The sequence below is a fragment of the Oreochromis niloticus genome, linkage group LG10 (assembly GCF_001858045.2).
Source record: "Oreochromis niloticus isolate F11D_XX linkage group LG10, O_niloticus_UMD_NMBU, whole genome shotgun sequence".
Taxonomy (NCBI): domain Eukaryota; kingdom Metazoa; phylum Chordata; class Actinopteri; order Cichliformes; family Cichlidae; genus Oreochromis; species Oreochromis niloticus.
This window is the reverse complement of record NC_031975.2, coordinates 25,686,140-25,703,052: the sequence shown is the minus strand read 5'-3', so window position 1 is coordinate 25,703,052 and position 16,913 is coordinate 25,686,140. Positions and strand designations below refer to the sequence as shown.

At 41.8% G+C, this 16,913-nt stretch overlaps 1 protein-coding gene across 8 annotated transcripts; it reads right to left on the bottom strand.

Annotated features, from left to right (window-relative positions):
* Nucleotides 1-261: 261 nt before the first annotated feature.
* LOC100695331 (tubulin-specific chaperone cofactor E-like protein) lies at nt 262-16,847 on the bottom strand. Of its 8 annotated transcripts, none has more exons than XM_005458485.3 (9): nt 16,715-16,847; nt 15,602-15,671; nt 13,002-13,190; nt 12,707-12,846; nt 11,092-11,273; nt 8,868-9,124; nt 8,620-8,746; nt 8,408-8,524; nt 262-3,700 (listed from the first exon to the last, which is right to left on the bottom strand). In XM_005458485.3, exons 3-9 carry the CDS (start codon nt 13,135-13,137, stop codon nt 3,358-3,360), a joined length of 1,302 nt encoding a protein of 433 aa, XP_005458542.1. In that variant the 5' UTR covers nt 13,138-13,190; nt 15,602-15,671; nt 16,715-16,847; the 3' UTR covers nt 262-3,357. The 8 variants fall into 8 exon arrangements, with proteins under 8 accessions (XP_005458542.1, XP_005458543.1, XP_005458541.1 ...); XM_005458486.3 differs by having other exon boundaries at nt 13,002-13,172; XM_005458484.3 differs by having other exon boundaries at nt 13,002-13,147; nt 16,715-16,846.
* Between the last annotated feature and the right edge of the window lie 66 nt (nt 16,848-16,913).

The window sequence follows — 16,913 nt, the reverse complement described above, 5'->3', positions numbered from 1 at the left end:
TTCCCTGTAAGGTCCTTGAAGTGACAGATGAACTCATTCATGGCCTGATTGTGGTATTTTTTCATGGTAGGAATGTTTCCTACACTGGATTTGTGTATGTTTGCTATAGTGTCCATATGAACTGGATAATGAACAGTTGTGTGGGTCATTTAATGTCCTGAATTAGATTTAAAAACAACAACAACAACACCACACACACTATAGACATCGACTATTATTGCAGAATTATTGTAGAAAAAATAACACTGCAATTAGCTGGAATAATCAGCATTTATTTTTTTTATTTAAGAGAAGTTAAAGCACCATTATACAGTACAGGTATAGAAAGATTGCAGTAATGCAAATGAGAATTAAAAGTGCACGGAAGAAAAGCAATACAGAGAGCAAACGAAATATAAATTAAACACCACACACTCTAACCAGCACAAGGCAAAGTGAAGTTTAGATCATCTATTTTTTTTTAAACTTTTTAAAATCTGTAAATAAACTCTGTTTTGGTATTACTGAAGGATAGATATAAAGGTGACAGGCGCAGTTAATATTCTAGAAATGTCAAAATTACAAATGCCCATAAAACAACATCGTTTCCCTGAAATGACACATCTCGCAGATGATGAAATGCTGAAAGAAACAAAGACGTATGAGACTGTGCAAACCAACCAAACACCTCACAATGATCCAAAAAATCAAAACAAACCCCTCACACTTATCCCAGCACTTCTCAAGAGCCCACTCATCATAATACAGATTAATAAAAGTCAATAAAACAAAGATCTCCAGTCATCTACTACACAAAGAAAATCTGTCAGTCCAGATGGCACTGTGAGCCTGCCGCAGGACAAGTGCACCCCAGCACATGTTCACATGCTTGCATAAACACAACAAAACACTTTATTTGCGGACGCACAAAAGAAGCATTTTGACCTGGGAGCTCTAATTAGGGTCTAAATTAGACAAAGAACCACAGCAACAATGACTTAACTCCAAATTACTTCACTTGCTACCAAAGAACACGTGAAAAAATGCACCAGTATTGTTATGACACATAGTTTAGGTGACTACATCTGTAATGCTCCAGCTGGTAAAACACAGCAGACACCAACAGCCAAAGTCTCGTCAGCTAAAGTAAAATAAATGTTCAGGCGATGAGATGGGTTGAAAAATTCCTGCTGAAAGCTCACAACACCAGGACCTGCAAAACAGCGCAAACTACAAGTTTGGGCGTCTGTGAGATGGAAATGTAAAGGAGAGAGACTCGGGTGGACCGGTGAGGGCCAAGAAGCTGTTTGGTGAACCTGTTCCAACTTAAATCCAGCGGAAGTGTCCGTGACACAGCAGCTGGTGTGTGGTTACCATACAGAGCGAGCCTCGGCGCTTCTCAGCTGCTCTTGCCGCTCCATTCATGCGCAGGACAGCCAGAAGACCTGCGGTAACTTGAGCATCAACACTCCTTCTTTTCTCTGTCCCGGGCCCGAGCTCACCTCAGACATGTCTCGTCTTTCTGCCAGGGCGTCTCGACTGAGAGGTATCCGAGTGTGTGTGCGGGTGCGCGCGTGCACGTTACCCCCAACACATGGCATTTATGCATCAGCTCGCAGGTTATTCCGGGATATTTCACTACAACCGAGTGGAAAAAGTCCAAGCTGGGCAACAAGAGGAAATAGGGAATTACATGTGCTGCTTATCTACACACTTTTCTTCCAGGTTAGACAAAAAAACCCAAAATCTTCTCCGCTTAAATAAAGGTTAGAAAAGTAGAGCAACGTTTTGAGGCTGTCATCATCTTGAAAATGTAAATAAAATGTTTGTTTTTTTAATGCAGTGCAAATATGGATGGTACCCAATTTACAAAATCCTGGCACTACAAAAAAAATCAAGACCATGTTTAAAGCCTGATTAGTTGCAATCATTGCAGTATCATTATTATTATTATTATTTATTTATTTATTTTGGTCATCATGGTTGCTTCTAGAGAACGTAATAGGTTGGAACAATTTTAGCCCAGACTGTACAAAATCTCCTGCTGCCAGTTTATAGTGAACAGGCGTCAATTAATCTTTTACAAAAGAAACATGGAGAAAAATGACAATGCTGATCAAGGTGTAGTCATTACGGAGACACAATGTGGACTGAAAGTGGCAGAATGTATTCTCAGAAAGGGCATTTCTGATATCCAGTGAATTTGAATCTGAAATTGTGTATAATTTATATTTGTCTCCTAACTTTAATGTAGTCACTCTTTAAAAGTACTAATTCGTTCCCAGTTTGGTGCAGAAATGTCAACAGTAGGGATTAGGTCTGTTTTAACCCTTCAAATGCTTTAATTATAAGGTGATTTTAGTTTTGAAATTGGTGTGCAATTCATGAATTTAATTCATAATAAGGGAAATAATTTTTAAAAATTAAAGACAGTTGTGTGTGATGAAGGGAAGTATGATCTTAATGTTCTGCAGCCCCTAAAAATCTAAAAACACATCAGATATAAATTTGTCTGAACTCCCCTTCGAGGTCGTGTTCTTATGCCCCTCCCAATCACGTTAGCGCGGTGGCTTTCTTTGGATGCGCCCGCTCTAACCATCGGCACTTGCCTTTCCTTGGACTTGCTTAAACAAACAGTTTTTCAACCAACAGTCCACAGTTTTCAAGCCTAAAAGTACAACGTCAGGTAAAAATAGCAGAGAGGAGGATGCCCACATTTTCTTGGCATCCTCCAAGGTCAGGCAGTCCATTATTAAAGACCATGAGATCTACTATAATGTCTTGACGGACAATATTCAAGGGGAAGGACCTGGATTGTAACGCATATGACATATGCATGGCACATGGCTCTCAAGCCTACCAGCTCTGCCATCGTTTTCCCAAAAATTAAATTCAAGCTGAATGATTGCTGTTTTTGCTGCAAAAGACATCCAGCAAAACTGAAGAACAAGTGGAAGTGGTCATAACAAGACTGATATTTATCCAGAGGTGCACATGTGGAAGACCCTGAAGGGGAGGACGGCCAAATTTCGAGTCAGTTATGGTTTTTGGCCATTAAGGGAGCAGTCCTAGAGCTTTTTGATCTTTTTTTATGCTTCAATAATAAGATGTAAACTGCAGTTGTAACTCAAGCCACATGAAGCATAGAAATGTGCGACTTGCATTCAAGTCTTTGTAAATATCGAACAACTATGTGCAAATGTACTATTGCATAAATGTGATCAAGATTTTGGACAGCAAACCTCTTTACCATCAAAAAGAACCACCCTTTTTTTGATATCTAAAAAAAGGGCTCAAGTTAAAAGCTTAATATCCAGTAATTTATCATTTCTACAATTCCTCCAGTCCAAGTCATCCAAAAGTGGAGAACCTCCCGACTCAAAGACCCGAGGAGCTGCACCGGCTTTTGTCCCTGGGCACTACCAGGATCTCGTCCCCATCTCGAATGCCGTAGGAATGCAGGGCCCGGGTGCCGCACTTCAGCTCCTCTGGTCCAAACATTGAACACATCTCTCGGTCGATGTAGAAGAGCCTCATCCCATTGGGCAGCTGCAGCAGACCCTTAAGGTGTTTTTTTAGGTCACCCACTGTTTGCTCCAGACGGAGGCTGACTGTCTCCACCCTGTCACCCCAGCGAACAACCACCATGGTGAGGCGGGGACTCAGGTCTACCTCAGCCAGTGGAGCCAGATGGCCATATTTGGACACGAGGATATGGTACCTGCAACAAAGCAGAGCTCGTGTTATTTTTTACTTGCTATCAGCTCAACTGAATGACTTCAGATACAGCATACAGCAAAGACACACAAACTCCTACAAGACACAAAGTATGGTGTTTCTCAGACATGGCAGTGATTACATAGTGTCTGAAAAAGCCTGTGCAAATTATCTCAGGGTGTTTTCACACCTCTAGTTTCTTTAGTCTTAATCAGCTGATGAATTTGTAAACTTGCGGCTTTTACCCATCGCATTGTTTCTTTTTACACAGAGAAAACTCCAAGTCAACCAAAAATGCATCACCACAAACCATGGCAGAGCAGGCATTCTGCTTATTGGCCAATGAAGGGAAATGCTGTCTTCTGGAGCCCTTGGTTTATTCTACAGCTAGCTGCTACAGTTTGAGCACTCTGCATGTGTATGGTCTTGTGCCGCATCCTAGGATGCAAAGCACATCTGACTACGAGGAGGCATTTAGCTCAAACTAGCAGCACACACCTGGTAGTTGGGGTTGGATGGAGGTCACATTATGTTCTGACTATAAATTAAACAAAAAAAGACCAGAATTTGATTTACACTGCCTAAACAGTGCAGGTGTGAAAAACCCTTAAACTTTCATTTTTTATAATGGCAAGAAGGTAGTGATATCTATGACTGCAAACAGACTGGTACTATACGAGTCTATGGGAAAACAGCCCTCAGGCTTGACCTGTAGAAACACTTTCCTGCTGAATTCATCCACTCAGTTCAGGTTATTCTGAATAAAACATTAAGACCCTTTTATAAATGCACCCATTCTAAGTTTCAGAAAGGAGGATTTTCCAGGGTATGCTAACCGCTAACTAGCTCATTATATATACATATATATCTGTATAATTTCTGAATATTTGCCAAAACTAACTGAAAAATGAGTCTGTCAGAAATGTCTGCATGTCTTTCTACAAATATATGGAAAAATATGTGTCCAAATAATCATGATAACACAAAATGGCATTTTAAAGGTAGACCACAGTGTCTATTTGCCTTTTTCCCCCCCATTGTTGCTATGGTAAATAACACCCTGTGCCAATGATAGGATGTAGACTCCTGTTTCAAAGGCTTCATTTCGACATTCAAAGAGCAGCTTGGTGTCCGGCTCTACCCTGCCCTCTGATGGAAAAAGATTATGAGTCACAATCACACTGTGTTTTAGCATTGATTTACTCTAAATGGAATCAAAATCTAGAAATTTAACAACAAGCTGTATAAAATAACACTTAAAACTAAAGACAGAGATGATAAAGTCATTGTGAAAATGCTTCATGAGGTCATGAATCAAGTTAAAAGCAGGGCAATCTTCTTATAGACTTGTATAGGACAAGACTTCTCTTTGTGCCCTCTGCTGGCTGTTATGAAGAATGCAGGTAAAAGGCTGTTCAACACTGGCTTTACTTTTCAGACTCACAGGTTATACATCCTCTTTTTTTCCCTTCTTAGATGAAGTACAGGTGTGAAATAGAAACAGCAAGTATATTTAAGATATTTCAGATTTTTTTAAAAAGACTTTAAACTCAGGGTTATGGAAACAAGCTATGAGTGTTTAAGAGGCAGAGAAACACCGAGTTGTCTGCCACTTGCTTGCCGTGAGAAAGCTCTCAGCCATCTCAGGGGAATGCGTGTTCGAGATAAGGCCCCAGGAACGATTAAATAAAATCCAGGAGAAAAGGCCTGTGCTTTCAAAGCTACTGTAACAGCTGGGCCAATCAAAGCAATTTCACTTCCCTCCCCAAAACTCCTCCACAAAGCCGCTGCCCTGGCCCTGGGATTTTCTGGCCAAACTTGCAGTCCACCCTGGGAATTCTCCACTAAGGCCACAGTGCACAAAGTGCCATTCTAAGAGAAGCCATTTACCAAAGAGGCTTCATTTAAGGTGGTAAGCATGGTATAATGGGGCAAACAAAGCTGCAGGTGATAAGAAGCCGACATTCCAACTGTCATTTTGGCATTCTTTGATTCCTGCAGAGGAAATTACAAGACTGTGAAGCCAAGAGACACCATCCAGCCGAGATTTCCTGTTTTGGCATTTCATCAACTCATTCTCTCATTTCTCCAGTTATTTACTTGAAAGTATGAGCACCTCAACAAGTTAAAATGTAAATTTTCCCACGTCTTTCCCTGAGACTGTGGCTCTGTTTAGACCCACTAACTGCTAACTTCACCGGATACGCCGACTCTCTGGTTTCTTTTTTAACCCTTGCCTCTACTCTTTCTCGCCACTAATCCTTCCTGTCCAGTGCTGTTTTCTTCCCTTTCGCATTTTTTTTCAAGGAATTGTTGGAGTGTATCCATTTCTGTTAGTCTAGTTTATGGTTTGAGAACACGGTTATAGTTACTCAAAGCCAGGCTGTGTCAGATGTGTTCACTTGAGAGGCTGTGACCCACCCGCAGAGCTCTGATCTCTTGGGGTAGCGAGGCCGCAGCCTCATCCGAAAGGAAAGGGGATAGCTGTGCGCTCACTGCCTACTGAGTGTGTCTGACACCCCGATAACGCCCGCCTGCATGCACAGTCACGGTTATACCAATCCCTGGACCAACACCGAACCCCTCCCAAACCAACACCGCAAATGCAATGCTTGATGGAAGAAAATAAAATCAGAGCGATGAAGCTGAACACAAAGAAAATGAAGTTTTTAGATGGCAATGAATGTGTTTAACATAAAAATAAAATAACTATTAACTGCTCCTGATGGACAAATAAGTTCTGCCACAGTTAATAAAATAATTTTTAGCCAGGAGTTCTATGACAGCTCATGTGACATCAGAAAACAAATCAAATTTCTCAAATTAAGGCTTCAGGTTGACAGAGTAGGTGTATACATAAAAAAAAACAACCTGCTACCTGGTGTATCAGTTTTCCCAATCAGAGAATTCCCAGCACAAAGGACTCATTGAGCAGGGAGAGAGTGGTGGCATTGTCTCCCAAAGGTTAGTTTCCCCCAGTCAGGGACTACACCTTCCTCCAGAATCCCTCCCCAACATTCTGCTGAGGTTAAGTGGAATGCAGTTGGTGAATTATTTCACCCCTGCGAGCCCCCCCGAGGAAGGCTTTCAATCTCCCCCCGCAAAAAAAAACATATAGTGTAGGATGTAGGGATGGAGATTGGTTGCTAATATTATGAGTTAGCAGGTGTTTCCATATGAATATAATGCAAACATAAATGCTGGCTTTCTAATTGAAAGCCAGTGCTGGCACCTTGTGATCCATATTTAAGCTATTTAGTGAAGACTTTCAATATGAATTTTACTCTAAATGTCTCATTTAAATGTTGTAATGAAGCAATGATTAAAACAATCTGATGTAAATGTTAGAACTGAAAAAAACCCCCACAATTTATTGATCAACATAATACTACACAGTATATTTTGTAATTTATCATGTTAGCTATTTACTCAAGCCAAAGGATGTCAGAGCTGTAGTAGCTCATCAACCCAGCTAACCCAGTATAAGCAAGCACTTTGTCGACAGTGGGGAGGAAAAACTCCCTTTTAACAGGAAAAAAACCTCTGGCAGAACCAGGCTCAACCATCCAAAGTAAGACAGTGCACAAGAGACGTGAAAAAGAAAGTGCAGTTAGGGTGGTGAAAGGTGGAGGCGAGTGTCAGGGGTGATTTGTGACAGAAGGAGTGAAAGGGACAGGGTTTTAAGATGGTACCGAGAGCTGCTATAATGTTTAGTTTGGAGACAGTAGCACTGACAAAAAGATGGCCGAGCTGAAGATGCTCAGGTTTTCATTGGCAGTGTCAGAGGGACAGCTCAAATTCAGCAGTTTGGAGATAAAGTTAGAGAGGCGAGGCTTGGATAGTTTGGGAGAGAAGAGAGAGTGGATACATTGGACAAATGATGCTAAATATTGAGCTGCCAGGGAGGAGGAAGGGAGGAAGACCTCACAGAAAGTTCATCGATATAGTGAAGAAGCACATGCAGAGGAGGACGCTAGGGATAGGGTTAGATGGTGATGACCCCTAAAGGAAACATCTGAAAGAAGAAGAAGTTTTAGATTTTTTTGTACAAAACATGTTGCTTAAATATGGCCACGAAATGAGAACCGGTGTTCTGGGAATCTATCCTACCTCACAAACCATCCTACCCGTTGTTTTCTGCGCATACGCGTAACACAAACCCCAAATTTACATCATTTTTTCAATCCATTGTGAATATTCCTTATGGTTATGGTTAGGGTTAGGGTTTGTATTAGTCACAAGTCGCCGTCAAATTATAATACGGGTAGGACGATTTGCCAAAGTAGGACGGTTTCTCAAAACACCGGCTACAAATGATCCTTTCCATCTGAAGAGTGTGTGCCTTTGAAATGTAGTTAGATGTTAATTTTCTACCTAGTTGTAGGATGCAGATCACTAAGTTAACAAACTTAAATGATCAAAAATCACTCAAAAAGTAAAAAAGAAGAAATAAAGCTGATGGCTAATTTCATGTAACGATAAATTCCCACAGTTGCCTAACGCCAACTTCTACCCACGCAGCTTAGCTGGCCATCAGCACCACTGCATATGCAAAGTTTCTTTTTGAGACTACGTATTATTCCTCGTCCACTTCTACTAGTTACTACAGCGTCACGGTCAACCGCAGCTTTGAATTATTATCATCCATGAGTAAACTTATTCACTATGATTATGTGTGCAGTGAAAAATGTATGTGTGGATGATGCTGCACCTCTCGGGACGCTCCTGCTCTGGACAGTCCTGGTAGTATCTGATGAAGAACCTCTCGGCATCCTCTCTCTCACCATTAGACACGGCACCCCCGTTCAGCACCATTACGGAGGGCAGCCTGAGGGCAGGTGCAGCAGTCGGGTGTTAAAAGTGCTCACTGAGTATTTCGATGATGAAGTTACTGAACAAACGAGCGCACAGCTTCAGACTTACTGTGCTAAAAGGAGGCTACGTCTCTCCTCGGTGCTGTAAGACTGCAGTAAAGGGATTCCCTTTGCTTTGACCTCCACCAGTTTGGGAAAGAAATTCAGCCTTTCAATGTCGATCCATTTACTAAGACCTGAATAACAACAACAACAACAATAATAATAATAATGATAATAAACATAATGAGTTATAGGGCTATTTGTTCACACCTTGCACTGAATACAGACAGATTAAAAGACTTTTAGGACTCCGACCTGAATTGTTGAGGTTGATGCTACGCAGGTTGGGGAAAAGGTGCTCCAGTGTCTCCTTGGTGTCTCCCACAGAGTCCACGCTGTTATTGGCCAGCACCAGTGTGCTCAGACTGGGGTAAAGCAGCCCAAACTTCCTCACTTCTGCCCAGTCCTGCAGCTGGTTATCTGTAATCTGCAGCAGGCGTAGCGACGGGCATGCCGTCTGGGATTCTGACACGCTGTTGTAGCCGTTCAGACACAGGAAGAGCTCCTCCAGCCTGGAAGATGAGGTGCAAGGAAACCGGCATTTTTGAGGACATCATAGATACTTTGTATAATCTGTGTAACATGCATTAAGGTGCTTTTGATTCTTCAAAAGAATAAGGCAGCTGTTATCGTGTTTCCAATTGTCACCATATGTTCTGAGTTCTCTACCCTGTTTACAGCTAAAGACACTAAAAAGCCCTGAGTACATGGCGAGTTATTTCTCTAAGCTGCCAAGTGATGTGGCTTTAATTAAATGCCGTTAAATAGTAAAGCAAATGGATTTGTATGAGGTGAATCAACATAAAGTAAAAAATGTGTGTGCAGGGAAGTAATCAGGGTTTAGAAACTAGTGCAGTCCAGAATTTTTTTCTCTTAATGCGTCATATTTATGGTAGCACCATGGCTCCATTTATGAGGACAGAAGGAGTAAAAGGCTTCTAAAGGACCAGGTCCTAAAGTTACAATATAACCAAAACCTGAAATTCTGAAAACTGTAAAGAATTTTATTTTATAAGATTTCTATATATATTTCTCTCCCTTGGCTCTCAGTGGAGGCAGCCGCATCTTCTCCTGTCTCCTCTCCCTCCCTTATCTTCCTGCTTGGCTTCTCTTGTCTTTGTCTAGTCTCGTCTAACTCTCAGAGACTCTCTTCTGTCTGGTTCTCTAAACAAACACAACAACAAGGAATTATGGATTTGATCAACTGGTCTCTAAACTCTAAAGCGCCTTGAGGCGGCTGTTGTTGTTGTGATTTGGCGCTATATAAATAAAATTGAATGGAATTGAATTAAACACTATTGACACCCTCTCGACGAGAAACCTGGGCACGGTGGAGCCTGATCGTCGGAACATTTGGTGCCGGATACACGACAGTCTTTCAGTGGAACGAGTGGCGTATCGTGTGCCAATGGAGGACGTTGAAGACATCTACCTATTCAGAGCCATGATAACGAGGTTCCTGCTGATTGGAACTGGCACAGCCCTGACTTATTGACGAAAATTGAAAAGATTTCTTCTTTCGTGGCTAAACCAACCAACTATTACTCCTCATGCGTCAACCCAATGCCCCTAAACATGGCAAGGTGGGGCATAACTTCCTGGAATTCCCGATGAGTCAACATCTGTGTGCTCAAGATAAAGAAGGAACGCATCACTAATCTGCTCGCTAATGTTTTGAGCAACTCTGAGTGGTCAGAGTGGCACAAAAAACCTAAGTGATTCAGTATGACTCAGTAGCTTGTAGAGCCACATTAGCAACAATGATGTGAGGTCATTGTTTTCTGTATGAATTAAGAGTCATCTCTCACATCACTGGAGGACTTGTGGCACACTCTTCTTTACAACATTGAGGTCTCTGGGCATTCTTTAATACACAGCTCCCAACACAGCTTGGTTGAGTTCTGGGCTTTGACTGGGTCATTGAAACATCTTCATTGTTTTCTTTTTCAGTCATTCTGTTGTAGTTTTGTCAACTTCAGCAAACCTAAACATTCCTGCCATGTTTGTTTTAGAGTGAAGAAGCCTGGAAACCCTTCCTAACAAGTGCAGTTTTTAAAAAAATCGTGTTGTCACGAACTTTCTAATTTCACACACTAATTGAGGGCTGTAGAGTCTGAGATGTAGCTTTTGGGCTTTTATCAGTTTCTCTGAGTATTGCTCAGTCTGACTTTGGAGTGAATTTGCTCAGACATCGCCTTAGCAGTAAGCTACCAAACGTCTGCTTTTTCAGAGGTGCTCACATTTGCTTATGATCAGTTAAATGTGTCCGATTAGCAACTGGCTGCTACTTATTCTCATACCTCCCATGGAAGCAGTAGGGGTGTACTTAGTTTTTCACACGACTGCAGAGAGAACTCTGAAAACACTGTAAATCTCTAGATATGCAGACGATTAGACAAAAATATGAGGAAAAAATACAAATTCTCTCATTGCCACAAATAAAAGAACACAAAAACGTTTTCCATGCTTTGTCGCTTACTCTGGTGTGTGCTGCGTGAGTGTGTGAACAGTGTCCCAGCTGACTTGTGTGTTAATGAGGACCAGCCGTCGGACCCTGGAAAAAACCTCTGCCATGTTCGGCTGCAGCTGCACGCCACTTAGCGGGTTCATGCTCAGATTGAGGAAGTCCAGGTGTGGGATGCTGGAAACGATGGTGCCGATCTGGCAAAACCATGAGCATCAGGACACAGAACAAAGAAAAAGAACAAACAAGTTACAGAGCTTTTCAAAACACTTTTACTTTGAAAACCATTATTTTCAGAGCTTGTTGATTAGCTAGATAACTTCAGTACACATAAATAAGCTGTATAATGAGATAGAGCGGTTTAAATTCTAGGTAAGTTCCAAGTCATCCATCTTTATATATAACCCATAGATAGTCTTGAACAGGCATATTTTTAAAGTGTTTCTGTACCGTGTTCACGTTTTCCTTCATTCTGTTTAAAAACCTGATAAGTAATCCACATCAGTAGCATCTGGTTTAGTTTCATATTGACTTGTTTTCACTCTAGATGAGCTACCACCTTTGGCTTCTAGATGGCAAATAAAATACTTAAGGCTAAACCCATGTGAATGACAGAAGGAGTGATCACTATATTAAATGAATATGTGGTGCATGTATTTATTGGTTCATACAAAAAAATGTATCCAACCCTGCTTATTAATAAATGAGTACTCCAGTTAACCTGAGAGGCACCAGGTGTTCCAGCTGGCACAGCAGGAGGGAACTCTGCCTACAGCCCTCACCACGGTGTAACTCAGCTGAATAACAAACAGCACTGTGAGAGGGGGATAACAAGGGCTGTGCAACTTTTTTAAGGGGCCTTTGTTTCGTAGTCACGGCTAAATGACATGGGGGGGGGGGGGGGGGGGGGGGCATGCAGCACAACCCAACCTTAAGAACTTTATTATTAACAGTACATATGCAAACAAACAAAAAGAAAAGAATGATGATGAATGGAGGGTAGATGGAATCAGTGAGTACCTTGAAAAACTACATGCTTTCCAGTTAACTTCAAACATAAAGTCCGGGGGCACAATCGACCCGGCAAAGACTCCAAACTGGCCAACTGGATGGCTTTGGAAAATGTGAAGGAGGGCATACATTTTTGGACTTTCAACTGTATTAAGTTTTACAGCTTTTCCTCCTGATAAACACCTCCCCCACGGCCAATCATACTATGCCAAAGTAATAAAGTAATAAAGTGTGGTTGTTCTTCTTATTACTGACAGAAAGGGAAGTCTTACTGGTTCAGCCCGCTCAAGACCAAAGTGGGCTGTTTGTGGCCCACAATATCAAAGGTGTTTGACATCCCAGGCTTGCATCCTTACTAACAATAAAGAGAGATTAACTTCTATTTTTTTTAAATCCGTATGTGTTGTATTCATTTTTTAATACACCAAAATAACAATCAAAACAAAGACCTTAATCATATAAACCTGTTACTAGCATATACTAGTGTCCATTTAGGCCCTAGCTGCTGACATAGTAGCATACAGAGAGCACTCCAACTAAATTGTCTTGAACAAAAGCCAGATTGCTCTGCTTTTATGAAAAACTTTAGTAAGTTCAATTAAAAGTCCAAGACACCCACCTCTCCCCAGTCATTCAGCTGATTGTGGGACAGGTCGAGCTCTACCACGTGGGCGCAGAAAGCTGCAATGTCTTGCCTGTCGCCCGCTTTACTGATTCCACTGTCATTCAGAACCAGCGCGCTGGGCAGGAAGAGGCGATCTGCAAACAGGAAACTCGAGTCACTTCAGACCCGCATTCAAAGCTCAACACTCCAAATAAAAAGGCAGATATGCCGGGCCGAACTTATCACAAGTGATACACTGCTCACGTGGCATCATCACAGCCCTGAAATAGCTCACTCTATCATCTCTCACCTTTGACAGGGGATCCTGGAGGCCTGGGCAGAACAACCACTCCTACGCCTTGGCCATAGGGGAAATTCTCAGGGTTATACTTCTCACTGAGGACTTGAACAAAGGTGCGCACCTCATCTTCATCAGAGGACTCCATGGTTCAAGTCCTGAACGGGTATCCATGTAAGAGACCAAAGGAAAAAAAAAGACCTTTTTCCCCTCAATTTGTTTCTGTATTTCATTTTTCTTTTTATTACTTTTTTTTGCAGATTTTGTAGCTGTTAATAAAAGTCCTGTATAAATGAAGAAACCCACTGAGATATGCTTTTCATTTGTTAGCATCTGCTTCTGTTTTCACCTATGCTCACGTTCTCCACTAAGAAACATACTTTTGGTGCAATGTACTTAAAGCACAGTACAGCTCATCTCTGACAGTGACTGTCCAAAAAATCTTCGGCACTATGAAAATGCTCCTTATACACAGCTCAGAGTGACCATGTGGATTAAATAATTTACAGGAAAGGTCTAAGCTGACATCTGAAACTGCATTTGTGAAAGAAGCTGGAGAAGCATAAAGTGCCCTCTATTCTGGAAATTTGTCATTCAAAGCCCACATATGCAAAACAAATTGAGTGAGCATTTTCAGAAACATGACAACAGTTGAACCAGGTGAACTAGTTCCACCAGCACAACTATTAGAACTATAGTGGCAGCTTCCCTGAAGCATTTAAGGGTTTAAAGTATTTTGTACACAAAAAAAACATGACCTTTCTATCACCTATAACGGGGGGGGGATTACAGGCCTCAAGGGCCGGTGTCCTGCAGGTTTTAGATATCACCCTGGGTCAGCACACCCGAATCCAATGATTAGTTCATTGCCAGGCCTCTGGAGAACTTCAAGACATGTTGAGGAGGTAATTTAGCCATTTAAATCAGCTGTGGGAGTTCCCCACCCCTAACCTATAGGTATTAGTGGCCTGTAGCTAACAGGAAGGCCATGTGCAGTGGTGGGCAATTAATTTTCCCCACAAGTTCACATGAGAATCTGAAAATGTTGTGCAGGGTTTCACCGATAAGTTCAGAAAGAGATTAAATTAAATACTGAGTTCAGCTAATTGGTGCTGCCTTCCACAGCACTCCCAGTTTCTCATGTGGACCCTTGGGGAAAATTGCCCATGCTTGGTGGACGTGCTTTAAGCCTGTTGTCTTTTCACTAGCTGGGCCCACGTCCTCATTTTAGGTTTGACAGCGTTTTAGTAGGTAAAGGTGAATGCTTTGACATGAATTGAGCTGCGGTTTGGGGAAGGCCTCGAAGGGGACTGGCGATGGCTCCCGGGCCTGGCAGATCTCCATGTACTAAATAGAAGTGAAGAAGTTGAAGAATGGAGAACAAGGAGGGAGGGAGTGTGGGGCCCGTAAACGAGAATGATCAGCTTGCAGAACTAGGGGAACCTATATAGATGACAGCCGGAAGGAGCGGGTTTGGAGGCGTGGTCCTGCTCCTGAAATTCCGATACATAATCTCCAATTAAAGGTCACCAGGGGGTGATAGCAGTGGTTCCACAGTCATAGTTCCACCTCAGTAAGCACCTTACAGAGGAGTTCATGGATCAATCACTAATTGCTGCTCATATTGAATAAAACATCAGTTCTACTTTGTAATTGCATGTGATTCGAAAGCTCAAATTAGATTTCTTGAATCTTTGCAGAGCCTGTACACAAGTGGCTGACACCACACCGAAATGTAGTTACAGAGTTTCATAAGGGTATATAATTATGACATACCTACGGTGTAGATTTAACTCATAAGTATAAACTGAAAGTTTCAGAAGACAGGATTACTCAGGGTATGAACATTGACTAATCACTTGTGATTGTTCCAAATCCTGTTAAGGCCAACCAGTGCCTGTGCATGGCATTATCCCCATAGTGTTGGGTTGTCCTTCATTCAAAGTGCTAAACAAAGGGACACAAATGTGCTACCACTGACTTCCACTTTAACCACCTCAAACTTTAGTCCTGCTCCTCCTGCTGGCTGACACTTCTTGTCTATGTTTTACATTTTTCTGTGCACGTGTTAAAAGATAAAAAAGGTCTAAAAATAACCCACGAACATCACAGAATAACCTACAAGTCACAGACAGCTGAAACGTGAGAGGCATAGCAGCACTGAGGAGAGCAGGTGCACAGCTGTCAGCAAAGCCACCTGTTCCTACTGAAACCCATTTTCTGCTATGATTACAATTTCTGTTGCCATTTTTGCTGTAAAACAATTATTCTGCTGAGTAATTGTTTAACTCAATCCACAGAAAATATAGCTTTTTTGATGTGTGGATTGGTTTAAAATCCATAGACAAAAAAAGCCCCTCCAGGCAGGCTCAATAACTGGTAATCATACATCACAATAACATACATTCTCGACCCTGCTTGTCCACCTTGCACTCAACAGCCTCACTTTAACCCCGATCAGCCCTATCAGTTTCAGACAAACGGGGTCTGATCATCTTAAACTGAGCCCACCTGAAGTGTGTTTGTCAAAAGACTGAGTGTTTCATCCGGACTCTGTCTGATGTTTCTGTCATAGATCGTTTCTCATTACACAGATCCCCCCTGATTCTTACCTCTGATGTAGCAGAGACCAAAGGAAAGATTGTTTTCAACACCACATCAGATCACATGCCTCGGCCCCTGCTGTGAGAAAATGAGGAGAAACATAATCAGGGAAAACTTATTTTTAAGCTTGCAGCCATAAAATAACCAGAATATGTGAAAAAAATGCAAAGAAATACAGAGTTGACACCACATCAAAGGTGGTGAAACTTGCATTTATGTGACAAACAAAGGAAAGGTAAGCTGACAGTTGGGTGCTTGAGAAGAAAACAACTGTTTATGTGGTATAACTGGGGAGCAGCCAAGCCCTGAAGCCATGCACTGAAATGAAGAAGTTCTAATGGACATATGTCAAGACCAACCTGAGGTCATTGTTTTTTACATTGTAAACACACACTTTTAAACCCCTGTTATAATTTGTTCCTTTATTTCTGGAATCTTTTTGTTTCAAATGTTTCTTCAGCACCATTTGCTCAGTTCGGCGTACACAATAGGCAGGAAGTTAGATTTTGTAATATATAAAAAGTTAAACATTATCAGCTGCTCGCTACTGCTCACAGCGGTGAAGTTCAACCTGCAATGCTACCAAACTGTCAATAAAGAGGACGTTTTTCAGAAAATAACAAACAACGAAATGGATTAATGCTACCCGAATTGACCGTCAACCCACAACGAGTCATAAAAAGGTCAAAAGTCTTACTGTAAACATTGCACACAGTTGCTGATACGCGAAGCTATTTTAAACAGATATATTTTTAACAGGGTCCGGGGAAACGGTGTTGCAGTCAGATAACGAGCGTCGTTTCGTTGGGTGGGGGGCTAACTGCTCAGACGGAGGCCTAGCTGTATGATGTCGCTAGCTTAAGGATAACAAACTGGAAGCTGAGATTGTAACAGTGCAACCTGGTGTGTTTGAACATTTTAGCAAAGCACGAGCCAATGACACTACTGGCTACCTCCAAAAAGCGTGCAACACGTTGGCTGTAAATTCAAATCGGTAAAAAAAATCTATTTGAGTACTGGAACAAACTCACTATCTGGACCTCCAAACTTAGCGACACAGGTCACTGCGCGTGCTCCATTTGGCACCTGATACGGTACATTTATGAGAGTGCAGAACTCACCTTTGGCAGAACCCCCCTCTGCGATCGGGTTGTTTTTGTTGTTCTTCGGTTAGGTGACAGCTTAAACCACGCCCACTCTACCGGAAGTTACGTAGTTTAAATGTCGGGTTTTTTCCTCTCGTCTTCATACTGGATTATTTTCTTTAAAACGGAACGGAGCTAAGAATACAAGCTAAGTATTAACTGATTATTATTATTA

Excerpts from the sequence above, each read along its gene's own strand:
- LOC100695331 (XM_005458485.3), bottom strand. The coding sequence starts at position 13,137 with ATGGAGTCCTCTGATGAAGATGAGGTGCGCACCTTTGTTCAAGTCCTC. Across the intron at positions 11,274-12,706 it reads AGCTGAATGACTGGGGAGAG|ATCGGCACCATCGTTTCCAG; the intron begins GTGGGTGTCTTG and ends TGGTTTTGCCAG. Across the intron at positions 3,701-8,407 it reads GAGCAGGAGCGTCCCGAGAG|GTACCATATCCTCGTGTCCA; the intron begins GTGCAGCATCAT and ends GCTTTGTTGCAG.